We start from the raw sequence: 13,161 nt of genomic DNA, 5'->3' as shown, positions 1-13,161 counted from the left end.
ACCTGGTACTAATCAGGCGTTTCTTAAGTGCAGATTTAGGATCAGCATTGCCTCTTAGGTCATTGTGCATGCGGCGAGTTAAAGGGAGCTGGCATCTGATCACCAATCAACACCCCTGTCTGCTTGATTCATGGGCTGCCTGCGGTCGGGCCACAAAGGAGAGGCATGACAACATATAGCCCGAGTCGAGGCTGGTCCGGACCCAGCACCGCGCTGCAACATGCGCAGTAGATCATCTGATTTATTCCACTGCACTCATAAGAGCGCGGCCGACATCCACTGATGTAAGTGTCTGAAATATGCAAGAGGAAAAAACCTCTCTGCTGTAGTATTCCGTGTTGTGCCGACGCGGGAGGATCTACTGTGGGTACACGGACTCCAGTGTATATATTTACATAACACCAGAATGTACGGCAGGGATAACGCACTGACAGTAGGAGGCAGGGGGGGGATCCCTCTATCATGAGAACCAACTGCTGTCAACTTCCCCCCAATATTTATGTGCGTGATGGCGGTTGTGTGGTCTGCACTTTATCAACGAGCAAGGGATGAGAAGTAGGAGACATTTTAAAATGTCAGCTTTGTAGTTTAAGGGGAAAATATTATACCAGCCAACCCCCATCCCAACGTTGCATCAACTGCAGGAGATTACTGCGAGCTTTTCTGCTCGCTCTTTCAACCGTTTTCCTTCCATTTGTGGCAGGTGTGTGTGGACCACACCTCTTTTTGGGGGATTTAGTGTCTCGCAGTCGTTTCCAATTTAAAGCTGCTTTCATGAACACAACAAATGTTGAAACGTAACGCTTATTTCCACATTTAGTCCAATATTCAGTCTCCATTTAGCTCGGTTTTGGTCTCCACCCCCTAGCTGTTCATCCCTTTGTGCATTCAGCCCATTCTCTTCAACGCGATGTCTCAATTGCTTGCTTGGAGGAAATGGTTTGAGAAGTAGGCACACACATCCACCTAGAGTCTAGATGGATTTGTGTGCCTATGTTAATAATTGTCTCCTGATCTAGACTGTATGACGCATGACCAAACGGCGCTGAACACATTCTTAGACATTTACTGCGGAATCAAATGCTTATTTTAACAGTATAAAAGGAAGTGGTGAACAGAAACGGATGTTGGTCAACATGCAGGGTTTGTCGGCGGAGGTCATTCGGGTTTGGAGTTTGCTGCTGAAAACAGCTGCCTGCTGAGGCCTGACTCTCATGAAACCTCGCAGCCGTCCTGTGGAGCCGACGGGAAATGGGGCAACAATTTCCCTGTGGATTCTTCACAAAGTGCAAGAAATTATAGCAGTGCAAGTGCAAGTTTGTATTCGGTTCACACTGCACATACTGAAAATGAGCTGTGGAAATGCAAGGAGGTGTCCACCAGTTTCCCAGCTGTGCCGTGTCCGTGTCTCATGATGAAGCAGCAATTAATCTCAAGTTCATATCTTGTGCGATCCACGCCAGCAACGAGGGGCAGAACACTGCTCCTGATTACTGACAGCTCTCGTGAAATGTCAGAGTGCGGAACGCGGTGGTATTCAGATCCGACCGGAGAGAGAGGAGCTGCCATTTGTCCCCGTGTGACTGACACATGCCATGCCTCACATATGTTCTATATCGGACCCGTATCCGCGAGGCCATGTTCACTGGTTCAGTAAAAGGAGATGATTATGATCGGGGAATGGATAAACATACATGTATATTTACAGTGCTTGCATGGTAAATGATATCTAGCCTAATTTCCTGAGTCTTAACTACTTCAATGACCAGCAGGTGGATTGAGAAACAAGCAATATAACTTTGGTTGTGCTAAACCATTCACACCCTTCTAAAGTTGCTAATTCTGAAAGAGACAGGAAGCCAAATTGAGTCCAAACACGTACGCTTCTTCTAAGCAGCAGATATGCATCAGGGAAATTATGAGCTTTTGTCCCCTTGGGAGTGGAATGAAAGTTTCCAATGCTGTTCACCACTCTGGTGTCCAACTAGAACTCGTGCACGTGCACCTTTGCTTTAAATAGAAAGAGGTACTGGAAGTGTCCAGCAACAGGTACCGGCATGCCACTGAGCCCAGTGACAGTAACACATGGAGCAGATAGCAGTGTAATGGTGTCTGAAGCATTGCCATGTCCCTGTGGAAAAGGACATGAGGAGCTGTCAACCTTTACCAAGGACAAAAACCTCGAATAGAGGTGACCTCTTCAACGCCTTCCTAAAAAGCCCGGTTTCTTCTGCTAACAGACGTCGCTGCTTTGCAACTAACATTTCATTTTTCCCTTGTTCTCTTTAAAGGTTGGTGGTTTGATGCGTGCGGCCCGTCCAACCTCAACGGCATGTACTTCACCCAAGGGCAACACATAGGGAAGTTGAACGGTATCAAGTGGCACTACTTCAAGGGGCCCAGCTACTCGCTACGCGCCACGGCCATGATGATCCGCCCGCTGGACTTCTCCTAGACCTTTTCAACTGTGTAGCACGTCAGAGGGACGCTCCCGATTTTATCCTCTCGTCTCATCTCATTTTCGCCCGCCCTGAGAGTCGTCCAATGAATGTCTTTTATGCAATCTGGTTCCGCTTCAGAGCGACTGCTGCGCCGCCTCGCGACCTTTCCCCTCAGCGGTGTGAACGCCAGCCGGGAGGACGAACCGCAGAGCGCCAGATAAACCGTTTCTGTTCCCAAACAGACTCACAAACTTGACGTTATTTAAGGAAAAAAAAAGGGATCAGAATGTGTGCACATCAGGGCCCCGCAGTAAGAATTCAAGCACGTCAAACCACAACTTTTCCGTTGTCCCGGGAAGCTGCGCTGTAATAACACAGAGGACTTGAACTCTCCTGAAGGGAAAGCAGCTATGACAGAGCAGCACTGACTCTCGCAGCAGAGAATCTGGTGCCCTGTGAGGAAATTCTGCTTTTTCTTATCAATATGTTCCTCGCAAAACGCAGCCCATGAATATTACCATTGTATTGTGTATTGTGGGGGTTTTTTCTATTATTTTTGTTATACTGTATACAATATCCAAAGTGAGGTGAAATTGATTTTTGTACCAAGAGTGTAACACATGCTCAGTTTTAAAGTGACCTTGAAATTCAGCTGGCTGAGCTGGTAATAGTTACAAGGGTCACTTGCAGTCTTTGCTGCCTTGACAGTGTGATTATTATTAGAGTTCAACATGTGAGCTTTTTCTGGGTCAGATTCTGGACGGAGATCCATTTGCATTTGTTATTGGCTGGGAAACGACTAGTACCTGCCAAGGTTCAGCTTGTAAGTGATCACCTTACCTCTGCTGAATAGAACAACAAGGATATTAATGCTGAACCATATTATTAGTGATATATAACAATTACAGCTGTGTGCACGTGGGAGAATAGTATGCACGTGTGCATATACACGTAATAATGCGCGTTTTTTAAAATACACAGAAACAAACCGCATCTTGTAGCGTGTGGTGATGAAGTACCACGTCATGATCCGTCCATATTTACCAAGATGTAATGCTTATATTAAGCTGATGTCACACTAAGAATGAGGGCAGATTTCATATTGCTGAACCCCATCTCTAACTAAAGGACATTATAAAAGCTTTTTAACGGCTGCATCAGTATTTTTTCGCTCTATTATTTGTGTGTGTGTAAGTGACTAATGGGGGCAGCATTTCTTTTATTTTCCTTTGGAGGCAACGCTGCAGAAGGCAGCCGCTCAACGGGCTGCAGTGATCACTCAGGGCGACTCCGCACCGCCAGAAGTGCTCCTTTCTGCCACTCAGCGGCTCAGATCGTCGTCGTACCTAATTTGGGAAACTTTAAACCTGCAGTGTCTCAAACGGCTCCTCAGGTAGTAACAAGAAGTCAGATCTATGGAAAGATTACCCTTCTCACTTAGTGCATCACTTAACATCATAATCGTTCAAGTTATCATCAATACAACAAGATGTTTGATTAGTACCTTTAAATAAAACCAAGCTAAGGCTTTAAGGCGTGGCAAGAAAAGTCTTTGTTAGCGTTCTGTGATCCCTCCTCTGGCGTCCCCGCAAAAGAACAACGCGTCAACAGAAAAGACTCCACCAACTCGACGGCACAGAGACTACGTTGTTGTTTTTCTAATATACGCCGTGACGCGACAATCTCTAACCACATCCGCACTCCTCCCCAACTCACGTGGTACACAAGTCACGTGACACAGAACCCAACGTGGCAGATGAAGCGAACACGCAGTCAGTGACAAAATGAAGCCCCTTGGGGGACGTCCGGGGGGACGTAGGGAGGGAGTTGCTCCTGGCTCTGACATTGCAGCCCGTTTCAACGTGGAATATTGCTAAACTTACCCGACTGGTCACAACCTCTGACCCTAAGACAGACATTTGTAGACAAGTTACATTATTTCTAAGAAGCCAGCCGGTTTCTGTTTCTCATCAATGTGGCTTTGGGGGAAAGAAAAAGAAATGGAGCTGGATATGAAGCATGAAACGATTCCACCGAGTTATCCGTGTGAACACATATTTCATAACTTCCAGCTTTGTATTAAAATGGTACGTGTGGCGGGAAAATAAAGCGTATCTGCAACTTGTAAAACTATGATTGACATGTTTATTAACGTACTAAACCTGTATGATTTATTGTGTGTGTACGTAGAGCAGCTCTCCTGAGGAAAGCTGCTCTGTTCTCACTGCAACAGAAGTACAATGGTGTTTGGAAGTTGGGCATCAAACCTAGAAGTTAACATAATAACCCTGGAGAAATGTGCCTTTGATGACTCTGCTTTTACCTCATTGCATTCCAGATTTTGCAGATTTATTTAAACATCTTTTTGTAACATGTGGTCAGTGTTGTGTTGGTAGATTAAATAAAAGAGGAAATGTTTTCAATCTGCCTCCCACATGTGCTTTGTGCTGCCAAATCGATGTGACGACGGATATCGGATCTTTGGTCAGGCATCCAGAAAGTTGCCCCCCATCACGTCTTCCTTAAAGCCGACACGTTAAATACAAAACCGCTACCTTTCATGATAATATCACGTTTAAATCTCGTGACACAGATGCGGCACTGTCATGCTTATTGCACAGCAATCCAACAGACTCACAGACATTCTTTCTTCTGCCCCAACCAGATGGTTCAGAAAAATAACCCCCTCTCCGTCCAGGCAGCCGGGTGGCTTTTGTCTCGAGTGATGACCCGCCAATAACAGATTGCCAAAGTGTCAAGAGATGCTGTCGGGACCCGTAGTGTCCTCATAGTTGACATTCCTGGGCCTTATCGGAGGTTAAACAAATTACCGCAGCCTGCAAAAGCCCCGCGTGTCCTTCGGCGCCCGCACTGACCCGACACCCTCCCTGGAATGTGTTCCTTACAGAGTCCGGAGCAGTGGGGTGTGAAGAGAGTGCGCGCTCGCTGGCAAACACCTATGAGGGTCCTAAGCTCTCTCCTTTGTTGGTGTGAGGACAGAAGGTGGATGTTTTGTCTCCTGTGGACGTTCATGTGTCAAAGCAAAGTAATGTTTCACCTGTCATCTCAACACACACACACACAAATCTCCACCTTCTTACATCCACACCCGGGCTGATTCGCCGACGGCGGATCCCTTCCTGTCAGCCGAGGACGAGCTGACCGCTGGCGAGGCGATGGGACTCCCTGAGGGTTTCATCCGCATGCAGACGGACAACGTTGGGCCTCGACCCCATCAGATAGGACGGAGCGCGGTACCGGCAGTATGAACACTGGATCCCCTGTAGAGGCCACCTGCTCACATGGAAATGAGTAAAACAGTAAGGGTACGTAGAGAAAGGAAGTGGAAGGGAAAATAGAGCCCCAGTCTGTAGCTCTGATTTAATCATGAAATACCTTGAGAATGAGCTCCCAATTCTAGTATCATCATTGCAGCACAAATACATTTGCACCATCACCGAGCCCTTATTATATTACAACCGAGATAGTTGGAATTAAGAACAGTATAACATTTGCACCTCAAGATGATGAGATAATCCTCTCCCATAGAAGAAGTAGACGTATTGGTTTGTGGACCGCCCTGTTAAAGTGTCATGTTTAGTGTTATTCTGTACACAAGCCTTCGCCAACCAGTGCACGCAAGTGTCCGTATTTGAGCCGTGGGCGCGTGGCGTGGACACGCCGTACACCGCGCTGGGCGGGACATGTGGATTACAAGGCAGCTACGCCCACAAGCTTCACTCAATTTATGGTCTATTAATCTTAAGATGGCACCACCATTTACTAAATGAACATTGCACACATACATACATACAATCTGACTTGTGTTTGCCAGCAGAGGAGTCGCCCCACTGATTGACTGAAGTACAATGAATGAACGAATGTACAACCTTCCACGTTGTTTCTCGCTCTGCAGAAGCGTGGGTCTCCGCCTGTGTAGCACTGCGCTGGAAATGGCTGTACAAACCTGGATGGCGGCGGCCAGCACGCTGTACCTGAGGTTTCTAAACCACAGCCTCAAGGTGACTTTTTCCCCTCCTCACATACGAGGTATGATCCAAGTACTCATTTAAATGGTGTGTTGACAAAGCCAGCAGGTTAACTATCTGTGAATAATTCCCAATCAGCTACTTCTGTGAATTTAGTTTCCTTGGTATTGTATTTCTTGTTTTTTTAATCTTGGATTTTTTCCCCGCTTGGCAGCAATTTGACTTGTGTTTTCTTTTGCAGTGAGTCGCACTTCCCCCACCTCAGTCCCTGATGACAGCGACGTCACGTCGCCTGTGCTTGAATCAACAACTCGGGTCTTAAATGTTTTTCATGTTGCGGGGCGATCGGCAGCAACTAAAGAAATCAACGGTTTTAACCACATAACTGGCCGCCGTTAAAGCAAACGTGCTGGAAAGCTAAAAGGGCGCCAGAGAATGAACTCATCAATTGATCTGACACAAATCACCCTGAAGTCATTACGCTGAAGCCGACATCGATGTGTGCGACTCACTTTCACTGCAGCACACTCTGTAATCCCAAATCTCTGCAGAGCTATTAAGACTTGGCCTCGCTGAATGTTGCACGCTATAATAATCAATAATCGAGCATTGTATCAAACCAAAACATCATCCATGACGAGTTAATGTATGTTATAGATATCCAAGCCTTCTGCAAGAATTGATTGATTGAGCAAAGGCCAACTTTCATCTGCAAGTTTCTTGAGCTCAAACACAAGAATTGTGAGCATCAAAGTAAGAAAAGTTCTGCCTCGCTGTGGGGAGGAAAGCAACGTTGGATGGAACAATGGAACTCTTGCGGTTTAGCAAAATAAATAAGAGTGAAAGAAGAATGTAAACCTGAGTTGAGGTGAGGGACTCCCTCTTCTAGAACATCTCAGAAGGAGCAGGATGTGATTGATGACCTGTGGGGGAGAGCGTGACACTCGGTGTACACAGAGGGTGTGAAGCACAGAGCGAGGCTGCAGGAACTATTCAACGCGATACCAGCGTGAAAGCTTCTTAGCCGGAGGAGACGGGCTTAGGATGTTTACCAAAGGCCGAATCAGCTGATCAGCAGACTCCAGAGACACTTTAAATCATCTTAAGACATCATGGGAAGATGAAGCACAAGCGTTTGTGTGATTCATAAATCGAAGCATATTCTCCCTAGTCTCGTCATGTGGGCTGACATGCTAAGGCTATTTTTGGGGCATTTGATTCCAGAGGAGAGTGTCGGTAACGGTATGAAGGTCCGTGTACCGAGTGAGGAGTGTGTGGCCAATTATTGCTCCAGAGGCTGCTGCGGTCGCAAGTAATGAAGTGTGATTGCTGACGAGCCAAAAGCAACATGTTTTTATAAGATCTCTAGTAACGAGACTGTGTGTCAAAGTAAATAGTCCAGATGTTTTGCTAACACGTTTAATATCTCTGAAATACAGAGGTGCAGCGTGCAAATCCCCGGGCTTTGGAGAGCACATTTTCCCACAACCTGCGGTCAACGATGCACAGCAGTGCCGTAATGCACGATGACCCGAGCGCTTGGTTCTGCTGTGTTGATGGTTTCAGTCTGCTCCCTCTTTGTTCAGTTAATTTCTGCATAGACTCTCCCTCGATGCATCTTCTCTCAGGTGACGTCTGTGCAGCCAATCACGCTTGACGGGGGCCAGTGGTTCCCAAACTTTCTCTGTCATTTGGATCTTTACTTGTTGTCATTGCAAATTAAAAAAAAACGTATTCAAACTTGCAGATTATTCCCACTGTCTCACAGTACATTGTGCTGTATTTCTGGTTATATTTCTAAATGTTAGAAACTCTGCAAGAGAAGAATCAAATGATCCTGGGATCAACAAATACATAATTTGACTCTTATTAGATAAATCCTTTTTATTTATAATTAACAGCCTTCCTCAAACAACGTTCCTCCTCTGGAATATATCAAAGGGGGAGGAGTGGTCGACGCTATGCCTCCTGAATATCATCATTTTGGTGTAGTTCCCATGTAGCGCCTCACAGAGCCCCTCTAACAGCCCCACACAATGACACATCTCAAATAAAACAGTGCCACTTAGAGCCTCTCCGTCTGCAAACACTTCCGGCCTTCCAAAGAGCTCCTGTTTTATCTTTTCTCGTCTGCCTCCGTCCCCCTCATCATGTGAAACGTTGTCATAAGATCTGTCACATAAATCTACAGCAGCCTCTAATGACTTTGTCTGGCTCCGGCGGTGCTGTCTGTCATCCTGTCTGTCTCTCTGCAGGGGGACGCGGTTTTCCTCTCAGCCTCCTGGCCGTCCCTCGCTGACCCCTGAGTTGAGCTCGCTTTAATTTACTGTCCTTCCCATCTTTATTTGTCAGGGCCGAGTGGCGCAGCCAAGCAATAACATTCAGCCCGTTTGGAAGGAAGTATTAGTGGCCCACACGTTGGTTTACTTTTCCTGGGCCAGGACAAATTTGTGCGGCTGGACTCTTTGTTGAGGCCAGCTTATAGGCCAGATCCCCTGTTTGGATCACAACTGTGAATTGTCTCAGACGGCTGGTCAAGAGCCATGTGTTTGACCGTTCAAGATGTTATTGCTGATTAGTCCCGGAAATGAAAAGACATTAAATACATCCTCCGAATCCTGGTTGCAGCTGTTTCATTTAGGAAATTTACAAATAAAGCGGGCTACTGCTGCAATCTAGATGACGGTTGTGAATGTCTGGTACGCGGCGGGATGTTGATCCGATCATTGCAACAACAGGATTCCAATTACGTGCGAGGTCACACCGAGCGCAACGCGAATCGTCATCGCACTCGGGGCCTCAGAGCAGAACAGCTTGAGAAACCCTCACAGATGCACATTCCTGCACAATTAATTGGCAAACAATAAGGAGGGCCAAATAAAACAAGGCCTCAACGAGCAGCGGCGGGTAAACAGAGCAGCAGCAGGGCAGATGTGGATAAGCAGGAGACACAGGTGCATTCGCTCCACAGTCGGACGTCCTCTTGGCTCAGTGGGGTCGACCACCCGGTCAGAGCAGACTTTAGTTCAGGAAACGCACCGGCTGCCCACCTGCAGCGCGCCGGCTCTTTCAAAGGCTCAGACGGAGCTGAAAACACCCTGAAGACGTTGTTTCCATAGTCATGACTATAAATCAGCAGATCAGTAGTTCAGCCCCATTTTGATGGCCTTAATCATCAGTTTTAGGGATCCAGGGATACTTGATTATTTTTGATAAATGTATCCTGGACTTTTCTTTTTAGTCAGTTTACCAGCTTCAAGGGGCCATGCTCAGAAGCTGAGGATATGAGCGCTGCTGGAAAGGCTGAAATATTTAAACGGGAACTTACAACCTACTCCGTCAGGCTTTTGATTAAGAGGGGTTTAATCTTTTCACAACTTTTACTGTTTTCGTGCTGTAAAATATTATTTTATTTCTATTCTATTCTATTATGTATTTTATAAAGCCTTTATTTGATTGTATTTCAGCTCTTCAATGTTATTCTCTTTTATTGTGATTCATGTCTCATTATGTGGTGGTGTGATCTCCAGGCTGACTGCTGACATTTCAGCCCCCCGTTCCGTTACAAATAAAAGACTGTTAACCATTTCTGCTCCGTCTGAATTCTGCTCCTGAGACCAGCGATACAACAATATGACACATTGATTTTACCGTATTCGAGCAGTACATTTTTTTTTTCTTTCTAAAAAATATATTTATTACATTTTCATGCTGTTTCATATGTAGTTTTATGATGAATATTTTCTTCATATTGTTATACATTTCTAACGTCTCACATCCACTGGTCTCAAATTGCTGAATTGTTTTTGTACTTTTTCCATAGTCTGGACCGGATCGGTTGTCTTCAGATGTGAAGCCCCTTGAACTGCACTACGAAAAACATTAACACAGTAATCTCCGTTAGGTCAAGAGACCTCTTTGTGCTCTCGTCCAACGATGCAATCATAGCAGCCTCTACTGGTGGACCGCCGCCTCACATCTATCAGCACGTTTAAAGTCACTCTCACATTTAACCTGACTTTTTGTTATTTCAGTCAAATTGCAAATCCCCTCTGCAATGTCAATGACTCTTGTCACGTGAATTGTGTGTTAGGAATAATGCGTGACACACTGGAGTCCTGCTGCCACATCAAACCCAAACATGCAGCCTCCAGACGTCATATCCAGCTGTGCCTGGAATTGGTAAATATACAGACAATTCTAGATGTTGCTTGGAAAGAAAGGGCCTGAGGGCTGTCTTAGATGAGACCGATGGACTGTGTGTTTTACGTACATTACAATGTCTTATTAGATTAAATTCCTTGATTCCACTAAAATAGACCACACCGGTCGATGGGAATAAATCGTCATCCCCAACCTGAAACCGCAATGAGCCCGTTTGTCCTTAAGGAGGCACACTGACGCTCCTCTCGTGGCCGAAAGGGAAACTGTTTATATCGTCAGACCCTCTCAGTTTAAAGAGACATCCTGTGCCGACGCTCGATGACTCGCTTCCACTCTCCCTGACAGACGGCCAACAGCTGCAACTTCACGTGTGCGTGTGCCAAGTCCTATTTCTGAACCTCCCCGCTCAGCAAACAGACAAACAAACAAAAAGCCACATCAAATATGCTCTCATGAAACACAGCTGTTAAATCAGCACTAAGCGCCCCTGCCTCGGATCAGTTTATCAAAGCATGAAGCCTTGATGTTGATAATGTCAGGATGCACGGTGCTCTTGAGTGAGTGGGCGAAATCATTGCATGCTGCTCTGTGAGATTAATTCAAACGCCTCCACGAGTGAGCAGGAGGTCCTCGTCTCTTCCAGGTCTCATGCTGCTTCCTGGTCTAAAGCTCCTTGTTTGCTTTTCTCCTCTCAGAGGAAGTGTCTCCTTGTATCTGCGATACCTTCTGCTGAGGTCTTGGCTGCATCTGGTTCTGCTTGTGTTCATAAACACTTAGAGAAGCTGTGTGGGGTTTAAGCTTGACTATTGGCAGGAATGTCCTGCTAAACACATGCGGGTGGGTTCAGTCGGATGGAATCTGCAGCCTCACATTTCAACACAGTTTTTATTGGAAAATGTGAGATTATTTTACTATACAAACCACCTTAATTTAGAATTCTAACATGTTATTTCATTGACTAGGGAAAGTTCAATCGATATTTGCGAACATGTGCAAGTCTGGAGCTGCTACAGTGAATGAGAGACGGATTTGGTTTTTTTAGGTACGACTTAACGCTTTATCTGACTGCTGCTCCAGATGTTTCCCCAGGTCGTCTAACCTTGTTGGTTTCTCCGTGCCTCCAGGAAAACGCTGAAGGCGAAGGTTCATCAATTCATTTACTAAAAGTCTCATCCAACTTCTCGTTAGAGGAAAACCTGACAACACTAAGGACCTCTAGTGGAATATGACTTCAAGTTGATTTACTCAAGTATCCATACCAATAAGAACATCGAGAAGCTCCTCGCGGTTAGCGTGGTGTGCTGGCGGGCAGCTTGCAGCAGTGGGTGACGGGGAACGAGCAGAAGCAGGTCAGTGAACCCATCAGCTGGGCTCCAACTTCGCTGGGGGGACCAGAAGAGGAAGAGACAATGACTTGGATCCTAAAGGAGTCACCTCCTGCTCAGGCACAAGGAGCCAAGTCATGGATCACCAGTTTTGGAGAGACTCGAACAGACAACGCCTCGCAGGGAAACCAAAAGATGCATCCCAGATGGAGGAGGCCAAGACCTCAACTGGGCCAACGTCTTGCATCCCAGTAAAGGAAGTAGGGAAACACGGTGACCAGCGGGGTGCAGGAAAGAAGTGCTGGCATTGAGCTCCTGACCGAGAGGATGAAGAAGGAGTCCCTGCCACTGGGTGAGGAGATTACAGACATTACATTACAGAAAATGCTCCAACGGATTATCGTCTTCGACCAAACGCTGTAAGCAGGTGGAAAAGGAGCAGAAGTTTGGAGGGGAGCGAGAAAAAGCAGGAGAAGGACGCACCTGGGGTGGTGAGGCAGTGGAATAGCTGAGGCAGAGAGGAGAGACTGGACATAGAGGACGTCCAAAAACGGGACAAGCCCTTTGGAACAAGCAGAGCAGAGAGACTCTGGAGGAGACCCGGAGTCAGAAGGGGCGGATCAAAGGACCCCCGCTCCCAACGTGAGAAGAATCAGGGTTTTTTTCTCCAGAAAATGAGACAGCAGATACATGTCAGACCCACGTTTCTGATGAGAGCCGGGAAACACAAGAAGGTGGCGTTTGGAGGCGAGATGCTGCAGCAAGGTCGGGATGATGGAGAGATTGTTTCTCTGCTGGTGTGATGTTAACACCCGGGGCAAAGTTGCCACTCAGTGGTTATCAAGCAGGGCTGGAGATTTAAAACACATCTGGGTCTGCTCAATGGACACGTGCAGGACTGTGTGGAAGCTTGAGGGTTGCGTCTCTGTGGATGGTGTAAGAATATTTTTGGGCTGTTTTTGTAGATATTTGGAAAATCATTCTGAAACATGGACATGTTTTTAGATATCTGCAATTGGTGATGTTTGAAGTTTCCATTGCAAGTTGATCCTTTTCTGCACTTTCTTCATATGTAAAAAGGAAGCTTCTAGCCTCCGCGTTAACAAAGCAAGTAACCAGCAGCGTTACTGCGTAGTGCAGCGCAGTAATTTACACACGGATTGGGTTTTATTACCTGAATACCTGCGGCTCAGCATCATTAGATTGCGGCGGGCGAAGAGAAGAGGAAGAGAGCAGACCACA

General features: G+C 46.3%; 1 protein-coding gene across 5 annotated transcripts in view; it reads left to right on the top strand.

Moving 5' to 3' along the window:
• The window catches only part of angpt1 (angiopoietin 1), a 127,029-nt gene extending 122,165 nt beyond the window's left edge, over nt 1-4,864 (top strand). For all 5 annotated transcript variants that reach the window (XM_040188831.2, XM_078081350.1, XM_078081351.1 and 2 more), the window contains one exon: nt 2,292-4,864. In XM_040188831.2, coding sequence (XP_040044765.2) covers nt 2,292-2,455 — 164 coding nt within the window. In that variant the 3' untranslated portion in view covers nt 2,456-4,864. The remainder of the gene's footprint in view (nt 1-2,291) is intronic.
• Nucleotides 4,865-13,161: the final 8,297 nt, after the last annotated feature.

Source organism: Gasterosteus aculeatus, chromosome 10 (genome assembly GCF_964276395.1).
Source record: "Gasterosteus aculeatus chromosome 10, fGasAcu3.hap1.1, whole genome shotgun sequence".
Classification (NCBI taxonomy): domain Eukaryota; kingdom Metazoa; phylum Chordata; class Actinopteri; order Perciformes; family Gasterosteidae; genus Gasterosteus; species Gasterosteus aculeatus.
The sequence above is the reverse complement of the archived record's forward strand: the minus strand, read 5'-3'. Positions and strand labels throughout refer to the sequence as shown.